Source organism: Dufourea novaeangliae, unplaced genomic scaffold, assembly GCF_001272555.1.
Source record: "Dufourea novaeangliae isolate 0120121106 unplaced genomic scaffold, ASM127255v1 scaffold11, whole genome shotgun sequence".
NCBI classification, from domain to species: Eukaryota; Metazoa; Arthropoda; class Insecta; order Hymenoptera; family Halictidae; genus Dufourea; species Dufourea novaeangliae.
The window spans coordinates 2,558,588-2,581,590 of record NW_015373895.1 but is presented as its reverse complement, the minus strand read 5'-3'; the positions used below and the strand labels follow the sequence as shown (position 1 = coordinate 2,581,590).

The 23,003-nt window shown below is 36.2% G+C and overlaps 1 protein-coding gene across 3 annotated transcripts; it reads right to left on the bottom strand.

Moving 5' to 3' along the window:
* Nucleotides 1-9,354: 9,354 nt before the first annotated feature.
* On the bottom strand, nt 9,355-22,002 carry LOC107190222 (disks large homolog 5). Of its 3 annotated transcripts, XM_015579012.1 has the most exons (13): nt 21,944-21,989; nt 20,796-20,813; nt 20,290-20,437; nt 19,828-20,176; nt 19,321-19,740; nt 17,833-18,921; nt 17,182-17,746; nt 15,799-16,905; nt 14,606-15,629; nt 14,290-14,531; nt 11,452-11,681; nt 10,911-11,130; nt 9,355-9,516 (listed from the first exon to the last, which is right to left on the bottom strand). In XM_015579012.1, the coding sequence occupies exons 1-13, from the start codon at nt 21,984-21,986 to the stop codon at nt 9,410-9,412; spliced, it is 5,562 nt and encodes a 1,853-aa protein (XP_015434498.1). In that variant the 5' UTR covers nt 21,987-21,989; the 3' UTR covers nt 9,355-9,409. The 3 variants fall into 3 exon arrangements, with proteins under 3 accessions (XP_015434498.1, XP_015434482.1, XP_015434490.1); XM_015578996.1 differs by having other exon boundaries at nt 15,799-17,746; nt 21,944-22,002; XM_015579004.1 differs by having other exon boundaries at nt 15,799-17,746; nt 20,290-20,376; nt 21,944-21,955.
* Between the last annotated feature and the right edge of the window lie 1,001 nt (nt 22,003-23,003).

The window sequence follows — 23,003 nt, the reverse complement described above, 5'->3', positions numbered from 1 at the left end:
CAACACCATAGACGTCAGAGCATGCTAATCATCATCGTTTCACTATGAGTAGAAGTCACGTTACGCTCAAAGTATTTATATGCCGCCTAAATCCATCGCTAGTGCAAGTAGAGCAAGCGATGCGGAAACGAATACAACAGACACAGACGCAAAAACATTCCAAAATGCCGTTACCAAGCGCGAATGAACCACAAACGAATGCGGAAAATTTGTTTGAAAAAATCTACACGTAGTTTTATAGATCTGAAGAAACGGTATAACTTTTATTTCAACCATTTTTTGATATCTTTTGTTGTTTACGACTTATAAGCACGTATATAGAAATGGTGGTTCGGATAAAAGGGTTGAAATATCGCTCAAAGTGAAAAACGGGCACGAACGAATTACAGCTATCTTCTTAGATAGGTTTAATAAATATTTATGTAAAGTTTCATAAAAATCGAAGTGTCTCAGTCCCCGATGTTCCCTTGTGAGTGATGGTAGGAACTGCGTCGTCTGGCGATGTGACGCGCTGGCCACATGTTGGACAGGCCTGGTCTAGTGGATACGATTCTGAGAGTTCCGTCAGGCAGGAAACTTTCGGCGAGCGTTCTACGACTATCTGAGAGTAAAGACTCTTGAAGTTACTCTCGAATGGATACCTAACGTGACAGTACTCTTGAGCACAACTCACGCGAAAAACTCTTAAATGGACGGTTCCTGAAGTAAAAAAAAATTTCCACCCCACAGCGGATTCGAACTCGGGAACCGCAGCGTCGTATTCGGTTACGCTACCGATTCACCTACGGCTGCTCTGTTATGACAGGTTTTACGTAAATAAATGACTAGATGTGTACAAAAACTATGAATTAAAATATTTCGAAAACGAAGGCCCATTCTACGGAAACCAATGAGAGTTTTGTAACACTGAATGTGTACTACAACTTGTATATAGTGTCATTCCAAAAGCGATTAGCCGACCTGTAAGTTTTTCTTGTTAGTCGAACAGATGCGGAATATTATAACAGCGAAATTGATAAATTGTACACCGATCATAAGCGTGTAATCAACCTCATAAAAAATGAGACCACAATAGTTCAGAGACTAATAACCAACCTAGAAAAGCTTGCGGAAAACGTGCGACGAACGATTACCAAACAGCAAGGCGTATTGAAAGAATTAATCGTGAAAGAACAGCAACTTGAGCGAGAAGTACGGATCTCGAATTATTTGACAGATAACGATGAGACGTTAGAAACAATACGAGTAGCGTTAAATAGCGCAAAATTTCAAAAAACATTCGACAACTCTTGCAATACCTCAAAGAAACAGAATCGAAATATGGCTCGAACCGACTATTGTATCCCATTTCATTAATTAACGCATATAAGATAATGCAATTTGCCGATATTAACATATTTACTTTTCCAGCAACTGGCCTATGTTTCGAAATTAAACTGCCGATATTAGAAGACAACATTTACAACCACTTCCAAATAGTTCCGATACTAAAAATAAAAGACGATAACCTCATATTTATTGCGATTCCAGAACAGTTCGTTTATTTAGATGCGCAGACACGATCATATACATTCCCCGCGATCAGCCAACGACGACATTGTAAAGACCATTATAACATAAACATATGCGAGCGAAACACAGAACACAGAACACAGCACAACAAAATTCAATTGTTCAGAATCCATGCTTAATTAAAGCCCTCCATGTTTTACCCGCGACCGAGAAAGAATGTCCATTCCGAATCGTACAATTTAATGATATAATATACAGGGAGTAACAAAAATGTTGGAGGACCCGAAAATGGGAGATTCGTGAGATGATTCGAAACAAGTTTTTCCTTAGAAAAAATGTTATCCGAGGCGTTGTTAACGAGATATTAACGAAAAACCTCGACCAATCAGAGCACGAATCGGCCGGCCGAGTTCCCGCGGTAACGTTGGCTATCAATCGCAGCGCGTAGCCAACATTGGCGCGGGAACTCGGCCGGCAGCTCGCGCACTGATTGGTCGGGGTTTTTCGTTAATATCTCGTTAACAAAACCTCGGATAACATTTTTGCAAAGGAAAAACTTGTTTCAAATCACCTCACGAGTCTCCCATTTCTGGGTCCTCCAACATTTTTGTTACACCCCGTATATTCAACTACACTCGAATCAAACCTGGATTACCATCTCAAACGAATACGAAAGCATACATGTAACTTGCCCCAACAACCAAAACATTTACACGCATACATTCAAGGGTGTAAATTTGATTAAATTGGATCCAAATTTAGGGATCAGGACGTATATTAATCTTTTGTTATAACAATGTGAAAAAAAAACTTAAAAAGAAAATATGATATGTATAACCTTGTCGCATGTAGATGTAAATGCCAATATAAATAACAATTTGTGTATCTCACCTTACACATGTATCACGTTAGAGATTTATATATATGTATGCATATATTACTCGCATTTTTTGCTAGTTATTAAAAGAATAAAAATTAAATTAAATATCCTTTCCCGAAAATATTACGTTATATTAGTTCATTAGTAAATTCTGTTTTTCTTAATTATATTTATAGATTGTCTGCATTCGCCTTTGATATTATTTATCCCGGATACGAAACGGAATAATACCTTGTTTAAAAATGATCAGGTGTGCTTAACACTTTTAATGCAGGATCCATGTTTTTTCCTTCCATTCCAGGCTTTTCCTGTCGCGAAATTCGTACCGATGATTTCACCTTTCATCAAAATGTATATGTACTAGTGATTATGAAAGTGGTGTAAGTCAAAAATCCCAAAAAATGCAGTTTTTCTTTTATTTTATCTCATATCGATTTATATTTCAATATTACGAAAGAATTTTCCAAATGAAAAATACATAACTTACAACACTGGTATAATCACCGGCACATATATCTACAACATTTTTGTATTGAGCACGTCGCCGTTAACGATGCAAATAAATTTAATCGTAATCCTTATGAATTAGCATAGTATCCCTTTAATTTTTGGTCTCGCTTATAACTTACTCCTAAATATTGTCTTGTTAAAAAACTAAAGTTCTGATTTACAAATCACGATATACACAAAAGTGAAAAACTTGGCTTTATCTCAATGGTACATACATTAAAATTAAATTAAACTGAAAGCTGTCCAAACTGATGCGAAGATACTTGCACGTAATACAGTTACGCGTACACAGTCATCAGGAATAACACGCACAGTTGGTGGAACAAATATGTTACCTTTTTAAAATCGATTCGTTTATAAGATGCAAGCAACAAAATATTTGTTTCGCCACACAGTTAGCGAACTTAAGTTACATTCACCATTATTTTTTGTCTTTGAACATTATTTTTTCTTTTTTTTGACTACCAAGGAATTCTATTGTGCGACAGTAATGACAATAATAACAAAAGAATTTGTGTACATTGTTAAAAAATTATTGCTAAAAGAATGAAGGAAGTTAAGAATAGCGCGAATAAATGGACTAACGCGCAATCAATAATCTTTACGATTATCAACATCTAGGATATTGGTACCTGCAACGGATAAAAATTATGAGAGGAAAATGGTACCTAGAAGGCGTAAAAAATATGTTCAAGGCACTTGATACATTTTAACAAGTTGCAATGATAAATGTCAAACGTTCTGTATGTACCATTTCCTCACTATAAAATATCATTAAGAGTTGGAAGTCTTGAAAGGTAAACAATAAGGATGCCATTACTGTCACACTTGCTTCAAAAGAAACAGCAATCTTTAGTCAAGTCGAGAAAACAAACGTATGAGAATACACTTTGTTAAAAATAACACGACAAGTTGTCTATTTTAATCGGAAGACTAAGGAGGCATTGAAATTTCTATTAAAATATTAAATGTGACATGCATATGACAAATATTAACTTCAATTATAAAAGGGATCAGCAAATATCACAGAAGTACAGATTTGTAGTGCAAAGTATATTCTGGAGCACCATCCTCACAAGGGGAATGAAAAGACATACATATCCAAATCATAGTTTTTAAAAAAAGTAATCGAAATGAAAGATTACTATATGAACGAGGTAGAGCAACTGTAAAAAGACATGTCAAACATACTAACTTGAGAGGACATAATATGTCGTAACTGTAGGTACGATGATTCATGAAAATCAAAACCATGTGTCTGTACACTGTAAAAATGGGAATTCGTAACCACCGATTAACTAAATAGAGGTTTAGAGAAGGCACTTGCAGAGGAAGTTGTCAGTATTCGAAGTGATGAACGTTCAACATTTTGGTAACCAAACAAGTAGAAATTAAAAAGAAACTAGTACCATTTTTCCAATGTTTATAGATTGTAAACAAGTTCAGAATTAAGGTGCTCTATATATACGGAATTCGACATAAAATAATTATACAATACTAGTATAATTAATGGTTTAATAGCAATCATCTGTTTGTAATCGATATCCTATAAATTACTGTTGACGACGTATGAGCAGCAATTTCTTACGTATCTTAAGAGCCTATCGACAAAAAATGTACTATTTGTACCAAAGGGTTTTTTTGTATAACCGATATCACATAAAAATATGTCAATAACACTCCAAATTTTCACAACTTTTTAATATTTCAGAAACTGTTGCACTCGTAATAAGTACCATAACTTTCAGGGTCCATGATTTTGGCTGAATGACTTTCAGTGATTCTACACATTGAAGTTAATACTAATAATTAAAGGTTATTAGCAAGCTAAATTAGTAATTCTAATTCTCAAATTAACGATGTAATGTCTAGTTATGTCAAATGTTTACGGTGGGTAACCTGCACACTTGATGAAAAATATGAGGTATTTGGGATACATGTAAATAATAAGGAAGTAGTGATGTGACAGCTCTACCAATAAGTAGTTTTTTAACGCAGCCCCGTTCCTTTACTTAATTAGCGGAAATGAAGTGAACAAAGATCTCTGAACTCTGAAGATTATGTTGAACAGTATTGCTTTATGACTATGGTGCCCCAATAATTCTTGCTGGTGCTAGGTAAACGATACACGACCACAATATTGACAACAGCAATGTCTGTTATTCCTGTGATATACGAAAACCTAAAGGTATGTGATACATAATATCAAGAATGATTATTTTATTAATAATTCTTTAAGTTTTTATAATTTACCTATACTTCTTCCACGGAATATTTATTTCTTTATTTTAATCAATTACCTAGTTTTAAAGGGAAATATGTCTATAACATCGAAATTATTCAACCATTCGAATTTCAAATTAGAAATAACATTATGACCTGGATGGTGCTTCTTCGCATCATTTCAGCATAGTACATATACCACGGAGACAACATTAACTCTACTGTCTTTCACCTTTGGCCTCACAGTTTCTTCAAGTACAATTCCCGATCAAATATTTCCTACCCGTGATACTTACAATTTTACGTAAACTACGACAATTCCTGAACTGTAAACACAAGATAGAATTGGTGCTTTTGACATGATCTTTCAATATTCATCCATGTTATTAAAAAAGACAAGCCTCTTTTAACGTCAGAAAGGCATTATTTAAAAAAGAAAGTTATATATTTAAGTATCGAAGCATCGTAAATAGCCTTTGTCATCTGTTTAACAGTACATTTAATGTACCTTTTTTGTGTATATAAATAATATTTATAAAATTTGTATCTACATTCAGGTACGATAGAGAATATAAAAATTTTCATCACGGTTGTTATCACGAGCTTTAGTGAACTTAAGGTGAAACGATTTAAATACTGTGTTTAGAATTGGGAAATAATGAAAGCATATGGAGGACAGTTGATAGTATAATATGAAAAACAGTTGAGAAAATATTTGACAACATCCAATGAATTCTGAATGTAGATACACAGCGGTACGTATTCGCATTTTAAATACATTTCCTCGAAAATACTATAACTGCACGTACAAAGCATCTTAAGCTCATTTAAAAAATACTATCGTAGTGAAAATTTATAAAATAAAATTTATCTTTGAAATAAAAGGGCACTAATTCACACCATTACGTATTAATTTGTTACGCATGTGATATCAAGCTAGTTTATGTCGCTGACACTTACAGCTTATCTTTTACTTTCAGATATTTACAAATTCAACGGTAAAAAATGAACCGTCTTTTATCAATTCCGTACTTTTTTCTTCGCGGTTATTCGTTCCTCGATTTGGAACATTGAAAACCTAACCCCTCAAATCAATTATTTTGCATCATCGACGAATTAATTTTATATAAACAAGTCATTCCACGCCAAATCGATCACATCTTTCTCTCGATGTCTGGGATCTTGTTCAACATGGGGTATGATGTAGTGCACGTGGAATTGGGGACGGGGGGTTATCATCATCTTTCGAGTTTGGAATTTGTTTAAGAAATATAGGCCCTTCAATTTTACGATTTGTGCCCATTATCGTGAAAATCGATCGTACTTATGAATTTATATCTCAGAAATTATTTATCGTATTCAGTTGATTAGTTTTTTGTTTTAATCCAGAAGGATCAGCCTTCCTGAAAAAATTTCTTTCAGATCGAAAAATCGTATTTGGAATTCTGAAAATTATAAACAAATTTTTATCACAAAATATTTCCGTATTCGTTAAGTATTCTCCATAAAATATTCTTCCGAGTCTAGAGCCGTCCTCCACCACCGTTCGTGGAGTAACAGAGACAGGACTTTGAGCTTCTTTTATCTACGAAACACACGGCGTAATCGAATGATTGGAAGGGGAAGCAGGCGCGTGAGGGGCCCTACCCAGACCAGAGTTGTATACAGTAGACTCTAACTACATTGCCACACGAGGCACTTCCCCTTCACACGTACTTTCGTGTACACAAATTCGCTCTCCCACCACGTTGCGTACGCTGGCGCACCAGCACGATCCAGCTTTTCCGCAGGTGCTCATGGCCGAGTCCATGGCGACAGAACTTAGCATGGAGGGGGCTCTGAACTCATTACCATTTTACTCTCCTACAGCCTCGAACATGGCAATATAGTTAGAGTCTACTGTAACTTATGTTCCCGGAGTCGGTGCCCCACTCCGGGGGTACCCCCACTACGCGGCTTAAGCTGCCTCGTCCGCTACGCACAGAGCGTCGCATGCTACGGCGCTGCAGCTCGTACGGGGATAGGTCTTCCCGGCACACCGCCAGCGTTACGGGCCGTAGCGCCGTAGCATGCGACGCTCCGTAAGTAGCGCGCGAGTAGAGATGGCGTGAACTGCTACTTGTGAATGATTCGATCATGTTCGTTCCCAATCACGGTGATTTTCCACAGTGATTCGTGATTTTTCGTGTTCGTTTCTGATTGGTGGAGAAACATAACAGTTTTTTAGACGCGACACATAACTTGTATATTTTATATTAACGATATCCAAACAAAAATTCGAGTTATATCGTATAAAGTGAAGGAATAATTAGAAACAATGAAGAATAATGAATAAATTAATGATTATAAATTATAATCTCCATGTTACCTAACAAATCATTCTGTTAGAATTTCTTGTTTTTTCTACTGATTTTTACAAACACAAACAGCAATATAATTCATCGTAACATAACATTGCATACGTTTTTCTGTTTAAACGCCAAGGACTTACGATTGCAGTGAGCAAATTCACTCGAGATAAAAAAATCGCAATTACGGTCGTGAATGAAGTTAAACCATGACTGTGATCGTGATTCGGCGATCACTGTGATAAATCACCGTTAGTGATTTTGCGGCAGCCTGAACCGCGCAGTAGGGGTACCCTCTGGTATAGATACTGCGAGGCTGTCTCGGGAGACGTTCCAACGGTTGTCGGTTTTCTAATGCGATCAAAGGTGCCTCGCTTCCTTTCGACGCATATTATTACGCGATGCTTACAAGAAGCACAGGACCAGTACAACACGGTCGATGTCCGAACGTCCCGCTGACGTATAAGTTAAACCCTTAATGTGAATTGTATACCTTCTACACTGTTCAGTAATCACAACCTTTAGAAATAAGTTTTCCTAATTCTACATTCTCCATAGTTAATATTCGAAATCGAAAGAGGAATCAGCCAAATACGATAAATAGTTTCCAAGAATATAAATTCGTAGGTACAATCCATTTTCACGAAAATGGGCAAAAATCGCAAAACTGAAAGACTTCTATTCCTTAAACAACTTCGAAACTCGGAAAATGATGGCTACAACCCTCTTAATCCCACATGGATTACATCATAGCCAATTTTTAAAAAAATCCCACACTTCGAGGGAGAAAAGTGATCGATTTGACGTGCAATGACCCAAACAGCTTTATGAAAGGACTATGACTAAAGGGTACAACTTAAATCTAAGCGATTCGTATGAACTAAAAAATATAATATGCATATAGTCCATATGTTCTGTAAGTAAATTATATACAAATAAGTAATATCTTTTCTATATATAATATTACATCCTCTGTACAATAATATTAATCGCGCAAAATTATTCTGTACAACCGAAATGATTTGAGGGGTTAACAACTAGTTAAAAATGCGTTTGACTAAACGGTATTTGCTAACTAATAAATTTTATATTCACTCCACCAACTGTTTAGTGGGCCACGGTACGACGAATTTCTTTCTATATCTACTACACAGATTCATTTATGGTCTCGAGCCAATTACTGTACATCACACTGTTGCAAAATATACTGTAATCTACTAAGAAACTACGATTGATCGAGCTTCGAAGCAAAGTGACAGACTAGCGAGTTGTTCCAGTTTCTTGATATATAGATAAGAATTTTTACAAAGAATTTTAAATTATAAAAGAAAATCTGCGTTTATGCTTAAAAAATTAAATAAATGCTAAAAAGAAAAGCATTAATATTTTCTTATTTTCGTGTGGAAAATAAATGCAAAACGTGATATAAAATTGATACAAAAGGATTCTCTTGTATTTTCTGTTAATTAATACTATGAAGTATGAGATTATTAAACGTATATTAAGAGCATGTTTGATGTAAACGCTTGCATGCTCTGCAAAATTTTGATTATAATTTGGAGAAAATAATGATCAAAATCCAAAATATCTTTAGAAACATTTCCAGATAGAAGCGGTATAAAACAACGTATTGGAATAAAATGGTAGATTATATCAAAAGATTTTGATGAACTAAAATATATTAAACAAAAGGAACAATATTGCAACCTTTACAGGACTGCATCACAACCGAAATGAGTGAACCAACCGATATAATTGAAACAACCGTTGTAACAAATCCTTAAATAGTATTGAAATATTTGTATACTGTAAAAGCAAATAAGAGACCATAAATAAATATATTTGTAAAAATTTTATATGATCGTACATCAGAAAGGCCCCCTGGTGGAATTTAAATTGATTTCCACTGCGGTTTATGGGGGCCCCCCCTTAAACGTCAGGGAAGCCCTCTAGGAACCCACAGCGCTTTGCTTTGTTCTTCATCGACAGCAGATTTCACTTGCGTACATATGTACGCTACATTCACTCCGGCAGGAATTACAGCTGAAACAAATTAAAATTACAAACAAATCAGCGGTATAGAAGTTGGAATATAATTGCAAAACTCGAGCTTTTGTAAAAACATCTGATTTTGGAAACATATGACGTTTTACGTGAAAACTAAAACCGCTAAGAAGTTCAATTCAATCTTGGAAGATAGATGAGAGTTTCCTGAATATAACAGTGTATATAGTTATAAAATTATGTAATTGTTGATGCTTGTAAATTGCCATGAAAATTTAAAAAAGAGCCGATGTGTGTACTTTATATCAGGGACTTAAGCTGGTATGATTGTGATACCGGTATTATGCCGTCAGAGCTATACTGAAACCGATGTATTACCGAAAACCGAAATAAATACCGGCATTTTTTCGGTTTCTATAAGGGTAGGGCTTATATAGGCTTGTACAGGGCGAAGGTTCAACCGAAAATACCGGTATAATATCGGTATTTTACATTTCGGTACAAGTTCTTGCTTTCTGTGCACTATTTTTGCATTTTTACGAAAAATTCTTTACCTAGCACAAATTTTGTAGACATTTGTGAAGTAGAAACAATCCAGAAAAAATTTCGGTATGGTTTTTAATTCGGACTGGTCGGGAAAATATCCGTCGGTAACGTGTGCACGGTGTTTTACCGCCACGCGACCATCGCTCGCTTACCTCGATTCTTCAGTGCCGTAGCTACGTGTACTCGACACCGATAGTATCGTCCAATGGGCATGTATAATGTCCAATGGCTCAGCGCCCCCTAACCAAGTCCAAACAATTTTTTTATACACAGGATGTCTCAATTAACATGATCACCTCGAATAATGACTTAACGGTACACTTTATGAAAATTTTGAGGCGGTGAACTTAAATAGCATCAAGGGGCACATCTTTTAAGGTATGTGCTTTTTTGGCGGGTAAAGGAATTTCAGAGATTCCAAGGTCACCTTGATGACTCACAATGAGTGATGGTAAGGAAGATATCGTCCTTACCAACAATATGTTGGCTAAGCCTGTTCTCTAGACGTACACGTACACAGTCACACACACCCCAATCATAGTATAGGTAGGAATTTTGCCACATAATTATAAATTACGGGATAATAACTGGACACCAAGAGGAGCCAGAATTAATAAAAATCTTATTTTTCAACATTTGGTGGCATAACTCCTTTTTACACTGGACCTGTCAGGTATGTATAAAGCCTCATTTAAATAAGTCTGGAAGAGCTTATTTAGCGTTAAAAGGATGTTCTAAAAATATCTTAGAATTACCACTACAACAATTAATTACCATTACTTATCTAAGCTATTTCATAAATGTACTTTAAATCGTGAATGCCGCATCAATAAAACTTAAATCTACTGTTCTGCAAACAATTTTTATACAAAAAGATGTCAACTCACCAGAAATATAATGCCTATATTCGGCCTCAAATTTCAGTGCTTGCTCGTACATTTCTTTTGCAGCTTTAGCACTTACTTTATCACTTGGATATCTGGAATCCTTCACTTCTTTAATTTGTTTCGTACTCTTGAATTTGATCAATAATACTATTGGATAGATTTGATGTCGGTGAAGCCGTTCAATCGATGCGATCGATACATCCAAAATGCAATGAGTATTCTAAAAATAAAAGTGTTAATGAAACTTATTTAAAATGTTCTAAGAACGTAAAATATGTCCAAAAAATTATATAAGCATCAAATGATTAATTTCTATCTAGTTAACCTTTAGACTGTCGGTAGTATCCCTTTTGGAACATTGACAAAACTTAGAATTCAGCACAGTGCATATGTTATATATACACATCCATTTTTGGAGAAAAAAGACCACTTCTTTCATGAAAAAATTCCGGCTGACTAAAGGTTAATCCAGTATGTTTAGGTGTTTAATATAAATAGCATTATCAATGTCACGTACAACATTGGATAAATAATAGCTTACCTTCTCACAGATGTCCTTGACTGCTTGTACCGTAGTGCACTCGAAATAGCTTCCTTTTTTTCTGTAGTCTACATAAAGTGCGTCACGCAGACCTTGTTCGAGCGTCGATTGGGAACAATGCATAGCTTCTGCAAGACACCTGGTGTATTGCCCCGGAAATTCTTGCAAGAGTTTTGTCACCACACATTCGCTTAGCGGTCCAATAATTAGTATCGGTCTTAACGCTGGATCTGTGCAAAAATAAAAGTATAGATAATGATTGAAAATGTTAAACGGTTTAATTATAATTTAATTTTTATGTGTGTTTTGTAACGTTGGATTTTCCAAGTCGAACAAATTTATTACTAAATGGATTATTGGAAATAATTTTTTTAATATAAATTAACATTTTTTTAACATAAATGTATATTATATATTAAAAAATAAATAAATAAATGGGAATAGAATATGTTAGAACTTGCTAATAAAGGGTATAAAGTGGTCAAAAAGACAAATGGGTAAAGGGGTCAAAAGTGACCTTAGACCGATTTGGACTTGTGGTATCTCAATCGATAGCTTATCTAGAAAAAAAAAACAGTCTGTGCCAAGTTTCAGCCCTCTATCTCAATCAGGAGGGTAGTAATGGGGAAAATTCGGGTTGTTGGTTTTTCCTCTACTTTCCCTGGTTAATGACGTGCAAATATTCGGTAAAAAATCTGGTAAATGGTATTTACCAGGGCACGTGTTCGAGAATTTTTTGCAATATTTTAGTTGAATATCCTAATTGAAAAAATCAAGAAATTAAAAAATAATGAACAATTTTTTTTTCTTATTGATGTTTTAAGGCCACCATATTGATTCTTTTATAGTAGCGACATATTATCATAAGTATAATAGATTTTTTCGATGTTTTTTCTGTGGAAAAGTAATTTATACTATCAATTTTTATATTTCCTATATTAAATAAGTATATTATGCAGGGTGTTTCATTTAACGTCACAAATCAATATATCGTACGAAAAAAATGTTTCAAATAAACCCTCAATATTTTCAAAGGGGCCATCCATCTGTGCTAAAACTACCCCGCCCCACCACCACCTGTGGGCTATATTTTTTTATCCAAAAGTTTATCGGTTTCGGTAATTTACGCTTTCTTCAAGTTCATTAAAAATAGTGGTGGTAGTTATTTGGTTGTAGATGGGGTTTGACAGTGTCGATACACTGTTCAACACTGTTCAACAAATTTTAACCTTTTTCCTATTACATAATAACCGTTCAGAAGCGGTTCTAATAGATCTTTATAAGCTAAATATAAATTTGCAATCCATTTCTTCCTAGCACGTCCAGTTTAAAAAAAATCAATTATGAAAAAAATTGCAATTTTTCAACGATTGGGTTGTGTTGTGTTTTTACAGTTCTTTTGACATGAAATAGTTTTCTGTACTCTCCCGAACAAAATTATGAGAATTGTCATTATACTATAGACATTTAAATATGTTTAAATAAAGATCAAAGTGAAAAAGACACCAAAACGCACCAATTTTGGCTGATATTCTTCAATTTGTTTAAAAAAATAAAGGTCTAGGAGAAAATCTAATCATAGCATGCCTTTTTGAGAAGTAGGTCAAATTTTGTTTCATGGCTTGGTCCGTCGAGCCGCTGTGCTCCGACGCAGAGTTACATTTAATTAATTTTTATACGGCCAATTTTAAAGTGTTGATATTTGTTAAAATTAGTCCATAAAGAAAACAAATAGGACATTATCCTATTTTTTTAATTCATCAATAATGCCCTACTATTATAAAATTGCATTTCGTAAAAACAATTGCAAAATAAAAGGTTGACAAATTTTTTCAACTGAAATAATTTTTTAGTAGGTACCTTTACGTCTCCACTGTACGCACCCATAAAGCTTTTTTTTATCAGTTGGTTAGTTCAACAGTTATAATTATTGAAAAGAGATTGACACTGTTTCAAACAGCTGTAAAATCCACAATTTAACAAATTTTTTTAAATCATTCGAGATACGTTTATATAATGCATCACTAAAGAAAAAATCCGAAATATTACTCCACAAAGTGTTCGACATCACGCTGAATGACCCATTAACGTAATATAAAATTTATAACTGTTTACGGTTTGAGTAGCAAGAAATACTACAGCAATATGTACAGTAGAAATGGTGTGCAAAATCAATAACAGTGATTTATCATAGTGATCGCAGAATCACGATGACGGTCGTGATTAAACATTATTCACGACCGTGATTTTTTATCTTGAGTGAATTTGCTCATCCTGATCGTAATCTTGATCCTTAAAAAAAAACATATTTAATATGATTTTTGAAAATGAATTTTATATTACTATTTGCGTTTTTAAAAATGAGTAAAAAGAAAAGACATTATAAAAAAATGATTTGTTATAATCATACATGTAACATGTCGATTCGAATTTGTAATCATTTATCTATTATTCGTAGTTATTCCTTTTCTTCGTACGATGTAACTCGCATTTTTGTTTCGATGTCGTTAATATAGAATATCTACCTACAGGTTATGTGACGCGTGCAAGAACTGCTGTGTTCTCCACTGATCAGAAACTATCACGAAAAATCACAAATCACGTGATTGGAAACGAACGTGATCGAATCATTCGTGATTCAGAAATAGCAGTTCACATCATCTCTAATGTACAGCCTTTTTGACTAGTGTTTGCTTTCGTGTAACTTCGTGCAATAGTCAATCGTATATTTTAATTGTATTTTATTTTAACTCTGATTTTCGTTATGTTTCGAAACTTTAAAGATTCAGAAACTAAAAGTTTAAAAAAACTAAAGCGGATTAAAATGAAAATACTCACAGTCTAATCTTTCGACACGTTGGTAACTCGCTGGAAGAGTTTCCTCGTTCAATGCTCCACTGTCACTATACCAACCCAAATTAACTCCCGTAAGATGTGATAACTCTTTGCTATCCCTGCTAGAAGAACGTTGATGTTTCTTTCGGCGGAAAAAGCTCCGTCTTGCACTAGTGCTACCGCGTCTAGTGGTATCTGTTTCTAAATCGCCCAATGAACGCCGTAAAAGCAACTCTTCTTCGACCCTGAAAATACAGTACTGTTAAGTATGCTTTAACGTCATTCTAAGATACCGTTCATGCCAATCCGCTAAACGTACTTAAATTTGCTCGGGATTATTCCGCAGGTTTGTCGTCTTCCAGTTTGATCAACTAACCAAGCTCTCCAATGTCCTGGAGTGCCGTTAAACATAGTATTGTCGACATACAAAATATCATCTTTATTAAATCTAAGCTGTAGGCTATCTCCTACTTCACCCACGCGATCGAACATTGCTTTTACATAAAAGCTGTCTCCGGGTTTATCTTTCACTTCATTATACCTTTCAGGTACGTAGTGAGCAATCAACGTCACTTTATCCGCTGGCCTAGCCAATTCCAAAGCCGCTTGTTCCGCGGTTGCTTGCCTAAGATCTACACCGTTATATTCTAAGATACGATCACCGGTACGTAGGCCTGCCTCTTCCGCAAGACAACCCAGTTGTACCGAATGTACGAATATTCCAACGCCGTTTCCACCCACGAGCGAAATACCCAAATTCGAACACTTTCTTGTCTCAATAAATAGGTACCTGGGCTCATTCGGTGGTGGACTTTTACGATTTTGTTCCTCTTGCGTTGGACTTCTCACGGTAGCGTTTTGTCGTTGCAATGTAGTTGCAGTCTGATTTAACTGTGCGCGAGTGAACGTGTTGGCAGGACCACGTAACGTATCAAGAGTTGCCGAATTACGCATATTATCTAATGTTGCTGAACTTCGAAGTTCCGATTTTCTAATATTAATATCTAAAGACGCCGATGCTCTAATTTCTCGCTCTCTTTCTTGCGTGCCTCGTACTTCCAAAGATGCAGAATTCCTAATGTCTCTTTCTCGAATGGTGCGAGGTGGTTCCAATGTATTTGAAGTTTCGCGCATGATGTTCAAAGTATTCGACGTATCACGCTGCGCACTTAAGCTACTAGAAGCATCGCGTTCAGGTTCTGAATTCTCCAGGGGCTCGACTGTTGTTTTTCTAGATGCTTCTGGGCTATTACACGGTGTCGGTGATCCACTACGACTACCGCCCTCAGCACCACCAGCTTCCGACGAACTCGAAGAACCAGATCCTTCTAATTCGTTGTATTCTAGTAAAGAAGAAATAATATAAATACAAGAGTATGTATCGAAGTAAGAACCATGCAATATCGAGAAGAATAATAATTACATGGAACAAGAAAGGTGCAAGACGTTTCGTAAAGTGCAAATTGTGACAGGGATTTACTACTCGTTCTAATATAACAACACTGTACTCACTGTCCGGACTGTACTGCACCAGCATCGTAATGGAATTACCGCACTGACGCAACACATTGGCAGCAAGTTGATAAGTGGCACTTCTCATGTTGATACCACAGACTTCGAGCAACTGATCGCCAATTTGGAGACCGACTTGAGATGCTAAACTGTGTTCACTAACAGTAGAGACGAACACGCCACCACTTTCCAAACAAGAGATTTGGATACCTAACGGTTCGACCGATTTGTCTATATGAACTCTCCGAAGTTCTCCAGGTGCTGGTCTTGGTTGAGAATAACAATAGTCTGGCATGCTGGCGCGTTTATTGCTACTACTTCCTCTGACTGTTCCACCAGAGTTATTTCTACCTCCGGTACCCGGACTAAGTACTTCCACGTGGAATGTCGGCATCGGGCTGCCTCTTTCCGATGTCCTTTCTATACTGCCGGTGGACAATTTACCCACGCTGCTTTTTGATGTCACACTAGGATTTGACGGTATTCGAAAACGTTGATTTTCCTTTTTTCTTGGAAACGTTCCACCTTCGTAGCCATGCGTGTATGCCGGTACGTCATATGTGGTGCCGATCGGTGGAGCGCGAGATTTGTGATAATGCAAATCTACAGAGGGTGTGTGCAAATGCCCGAATCCTGCTTGCGGGCCAGGGCTATACGAAGGTTCGAAACAGTAAGATCGTGCATCAGGAAGCCCTATCGACTCCCCGGACTGTGCAGACGGCAAAGATGGCGGGGAAGGGTATCTCGAAGGTAAAGAGTTTTGTTGATGGGGATGCGGATGCGAATGCGTATAGGGAGGAAATGAAAAATTACCAGTTAACTGCTGCCTCGTGCCGCTGGTCGACGAAGTTGACGATCCGGCCCCGGAATAGAGTTGGGATTGGGCTCTATTATGCTGCAATGTCTCTACTTGGCTGTCGTTGCTAGGAATATACTTTTGCGCCCCCTTCTTCGAGAAATATTCTACGTCTTTTCCCGTATTACCAGACTTCAAGGAAAAGTCAATGCTAGTTTCGGACGGTGTCAGCGTAGAACTGAGTCTACTTTCCGTGTTCTCGAATTCAGTTGTCGGTTTCTTATCTAGCGGAGTATCTTTGAACTGCACCACTGGAGTAAAGGATTTCTGACTAAATAATTGTCCAGTTTTAAGGAAATTTGGTAATGGTTTTTCTACGGATTTATAAACTGTATGCCGATTATTCACATTAGAAAAACTGGTTAAGGGGATAGGATTAGAAATACGATTATAATTATAACTGTCATACTTGGGCGGTTGGTTAAGGAGAACACTTAAGGGCAGCCTTTCTTTTGTCTTACGTGGATGTAAAATAGTACCGGTGCCATTTTGTATTAGAGGTCCACCTCTGGCTTTCGGCCACGTACCTCCATTTTTCTCGACTTTCTCGGTTCCGCGTCGCTTACTTCGTTTCAATACTCCATTATTTGCTTTCTTGTGGTAGCTCTCTATCACCGAATCTAATTCTGCTATCGCATCCTGCTCTTGCTCGAAAGTATTTGGACTGGAATTACGATGTCGTTTCTTCTTTTCTTCTCGATCCTTACTATGTTTACGTCCTCGTACTATGTCGATTTTCTCCCGTAAGTTATCCCAAGCATTACTAATACCACTTGGCTTTTCACTATTAACCGACTTCGAAATTTTGTAAACACTTCTATCACCAAAGTTTGCTGCAATATATCGCCTGTCGTAATCGTCCGACACTGTTTTCAACATCATCCTTTCTTGTTCAGTTTGTGAACAACTGTTAACCATTTTTTGTTTTTCTGTACCAAAACTATCATCTATAGTGATTGTCTCGGAACTAGTAGTAGAAGGTAATGGTATCCCTTTCAGAGTTGTAATTGTTAGTACATCTGTGCTCGTTTCATTTAAAATTGTCATCGCTTCGTGACTGGAATTTATACCTTCCATTGCTTTACTATTAATCTGAAAAAGGAAAACATTTAGTTATCAATGAATGTTTTCGGACTTATTATAAATTATCAAACAGAATCCACATGCTTGAAACGTACATTTAGAACTCTATCTCCAACAGCAAGATTACCATCCTTAGCAGCTAAACTGCCAGGAGATATTTTCGAAATGTACACTGCAAGTTCTAAAGAGATACCATGAGGAACTGATCCAACCGGTAATTGCGTTGTCCTTAATGATCTCCTAGTAACTCGTCGTCGTCTAACTGTGAACGTAGCTGATGCCACCGAACAAGCACGCAAAGTTTCCATGATTACCCGCGTAGAAACAGATGTGCAATCGACGTTGTTCACTCGCACAATGCAATCATTCACTCTCAATTTACTATCAGCAACACTACCCGATGCAACTTGAGCAACGTAAATTCCTGTATCGTTTGGATAATACGGACTGTCGCGACCTCCAACCAATGTCAATCCCAAATCACGGTCTGTATCCAAACAAAGTCGATTGAGATCAAAATGAACGGTAAGAATTTCCCAATCGTTGATATCGGTATCAATTGCAGAATCATGGGAATGCGTTAAACCTTGCACGAATTGACTTGCTCTCAATGCGTGATCACCAGATTCAATCTTTTCCTTAAGATCCTTCAGCTCCTTTGACGCCTCGTTCCTTTGCTTTTTAATATCATCAGAATCACGTAAAGCACCCGCTAACTCCGACACCGCACGATCGCGTTCTTTCCTTAATCTATCACATAAAGTTCTAATACTTTCCCTTTCTAACACTATTTTATCTCTCTCGCTGAAAGCCCAATCCCTTCTTCGTTTCGACACCTCCGCCTCCTGAAGGGCCTCCTCGAGTTCCGCGTGCAATTTATCTGCGGATTTCCTGAGTTTATCCAACTCCAAATTCGCCTGATCCAAGTTATCCATACGTTCTTTATCTCGTTTAGTATAATCTGCCGCATTATTCTCTCTTTCAGATTCTTTATTTGAATTATCTCGTTCATGATTATACGAACGCAATTCCATACGATTTTTATGATCTCGGTTCGAACCCTCGGAGTAATCACCAAACTTCTGACGCAACTCGTTACACTGCTTTAAAGCTTCGTCTCGATCTTGCAAGGCAGATGAAATTTCCCTTCGTAGAGTTTCAATTTGATAGGATAAAGCTTTTTTCTAAAAATAATTCAAGTAAGTTTTAAACACAGAACGGTCATTTAAAAATAGTACATACCCACAGTGGCAAATAATATGCAATATATATGTCTCTGTGTGTGTGCGTGTGTTTGTGTCTCTCTGTGCGTCTGTTTGTGTGTGTGCGCGCGTGCGCGAGTGTGGGTGTGTGTGCGTGCGCGCGCGCGTGTGTGTATGATACATAATATAAATAGCAAGAAACCAATATATTGTAAAATGTACAAGGCGAAAATAATAATAACATAAAATACTGTGCGTTTCATTATTTAAAATAGCAGGTCATTTAAACATAAATAACACGACAATAAGTTTTGTACCAAATTTAAATCAAACGTTCTTATTTATTTATTCAATTGAAGAGATTTAGTTAACTGAGCTTACCTCTTCCATTAATTGCTTATTCTGATTTTCGAAATATGTGATTTTTGTATATGCTTGTGTAAGGTCATCCCCAAGTTTTTCCATCTCCTTATGTACTGTATCTCGCTCACCCATAATTAAACTGTATTCTTGTAATGCAGCATTTCTTTCCTCTGTTAATCGTTTCATATCTTTGCTGGCCTTCATACGTAACACCATTGCATGGTTGATTTCCTTTACTGCTTCTTCATGCTGTTGCTGCACTTTAGCTAAGGCTTCACGATATTCATTTCTTTCTCTCAATGCAATGTCCCACTGCCTAATGGCAGCAGTACATTGTTGCTTTAAACCATTTCGTTCACGAACAGCGCTATTGCGTTCCTGCACAACGTCGTCATACTGTTTTTTCAATCTGGCAGCCTCTTCTTGTGATAGTTCCAACTATATTTAATTCAGTAGACATTTGTGTATTAGACATCACTTATCTCATTTAAATAACGAAAATATTAGAATGTAATTTACACTTGCCTTATTAACAGCTGACGAATGCGATGATATTAAATCATCATACCGTTTTCTAAGTGCGTCATATTCGTCTTTGACGGCTTCATATTTTCGAAGAGCTGATAAATAATGTTGATTCATAGTGTCACTATTAGTAGCATCAGAAACAAGAACTTCTTGATTTTGAGATCTTAATTCAGACACTTCCTTCTGCAATGCTTGAACTTCTCGGTCAAGACGTTGCTTATCATTTATTAAATCTCCATATTTGCCCCGCAAAGCAGAGCTTTCCTGTGATGTTGCCTCCAACTGATTCATGACTGGTATATGCTGACCTCGATAGTATTCCAATTCCTTCATAGTATGTTCACACCTATGTTTTAAATAATATGTTTAGTTAAGTACATAAAATTATCAAAAGTTGAATAGCTTATACAAGAAATCAAATGCAATAACTCAAGCAAAAAAAAAAGCAAATGAACAAACCGTCTTATAGTATCGGAGTGCTTATGCCTAAGTAGTTGAAGTTGATGCATGGCCTGATCACATTGAGCTTGCAAACCATCGTAATCACTACAACATTCAGGACCACCAATAGGACTTCCGACACTGCCATAGCCTCCACTATCTCTTTCTTCATGCACGACACACACATTGCATTCAATAATACAAATTATAAAGTAAATATAATGCAATGAAATATAACAATATGACTTTAAATCTAAATGATTAGTGAAACAGTGCAATGCATACTACAGTAAAAATGAATTTTATTAAGTGTTCATGTGCTAAACTGAAACTTATACTTTGTATTATAAAAAGTAAGTTCATTTTCAAAAAGAAAACCCAAAAACAGTAATAAAATTGGTAAACTATTACAAGCAAATAACTTATTCTTTATAAATAGATTTTTGTGGAAAAAACCATTAATACATAATGCATATCTTTTCGTGACAAATATTTAAAGATTTTTCTAAGCCTATTATTCTTACCCATATTGAGTGCTCCATCTGCAAAAACACAATGTACAAAACTTTAATTAATTGGTAGTATAATGTATATGGTTAAATATTAGGTAACCAAGAAAGTTTGTGCCATTTTAATCAATAGAGATACATTTACACAATGTGGATCTAACAATACTTCAGAAAAATAGTCACCTTTGGTTTCAATTACTGTATTACCTTTTGCCAACGATTTAACAACCTTTCTAACGTTTTCTTATAAAAATTTTACTCTCTGGTATCAAAGAGTGCTTTAACTCCTTTTCGATGTCTTGTCGATTTTGGAATCGCCGATTTCGTAAATGGTTGTCTATTGCCAATAAAAGGTGATAATACGAAATCGCGATTTCTGGGGAAGATGGGGGTTTGTTCATTGACCCCCGATACCCAATTTGAATTCATAAAATAAACAAACCCGAATAATTGACTTTGACACACTCGTACTAAGGTCACTTTTTTAAAACTTTAAATGATTAATTTCCGTAAGCGTTAAGTATTCACCAGTAAATTCTCTGTTAAACTCTTGTTTAAGCATACATAACCGTACTTTCAATTGTTCGTGTGTGCGCATGTACAATTTGACAATGACAAAATCAAGAAACAGCAGAAGCTTTCTTGTTTACCTGATATAAACACAAAAGTGAAATCATTGCTTTGTACATTATACAATGTGTGCTCTTACAATTGGCAGAATAATATAATCTGATCTACAATTAGCTTTCACCAGGAAAGAAATTCTTTGCCATGCATGTAAGCATCATGATTCACTGTTTTTTGCAAAGTGCAATTATAATCACTCATTGATGAACCATATGAAATGATTTAATTAAATTTAAATGAAAAATAATGTAAATAAGTAAAAAGTACATTTAAGCAACTGATTTTCCTAAAAACAAATCTCATATTGTGCAATAATGTCTATTATAATAAATACTAAGATTTTAAATATCTTTTTGACTTTAGTAACAAAAAAGACACTATTCCTTTCTTTGTCATTCTTTCAATTTTACAATTAAGTCTTGTTAGCAATAATAAACTTAATAGGTCCAAGTATGCTATTTAATTCACATTTATGATATTGAGCTGTTACAAACATGTACGAAGATGTAATACAGAAAATTGAAAACCCGACTCACCACTACTTCCAGCACTATCCAAGGAAGATGCACCAGAAGCCATGCTCTTGATTCACTGAAGATCTACCACAAACACTTCACTAGCAAGGTATGTGCTAGGTATTGCCTGGAAAGTATCCATGCGCTGTACTTCATGGAAGACTGAACCCTTTGTAAATTACTAAGAAGTAGCCTTCGGGATGACATTATGGCTATGGTCTGAACGGTGCATGGCACTCATAAGGGGGATGCACACTGCACCTGGTACACACACATACACATACGCAAATTCATACACACATTCACACGTCACAGCAGCTTTTACTCCACTACAAACACGTGCCTTGTACTATCGAAACTTTTCATGCATCACTGTTTTCCGCCCGGTTCTTGATACGGGAGAAACAACGACTGAACGTATGTTTTCTGAATGGATGTAATAAATTAATCTATACGTATTGCTGATGTGTCTCAATCTCGAGATCGTCTCGCATTCGTTACTTTCTTCTCTGTCAACAGAGAGGTTATCAATCTCCGTTTAATAATGTCACAAACGAGTGACGATCACTGGCTGGCTTGTTTCTAACAAATTGAAAACTCGTTATCACTGTAGAAAAAAGGAGCCAACAAGTCTTTTAGCGGTCATCTCGATAACGCACCTCTTCAAACAATCCATTAACTCCCTGGACAACACTGAAATGAACGCAATTTTCACTGAGCTCGCCCGTTCCGATCGTTGCAAACTGCGCACCGTTCATCCCGAACTGGCTAATGTTCCAATATTAACGATAATTGATCGCTCACCTGCTGCACCAACGAACTTGACAATTAGCCATTTTCATTCCGCCACAACAGTCTGCTTCACATTGTCGATAATAAACATACGCTGGGGACGAGCTTGTTTGTACTGAATGTTGCAGCGCTAGTATCACGAAGTATCAGTCGATATGTCACTTTGCAGGATACGTAAATATATTAGTAGACGCTCGATAATTGAGAGTCCGTTAATTGATCACTGGGACAATGATGAAAATACTAAATGAAACCATCCGAAATTTAAATCCTAAGAACATTCGTAGGA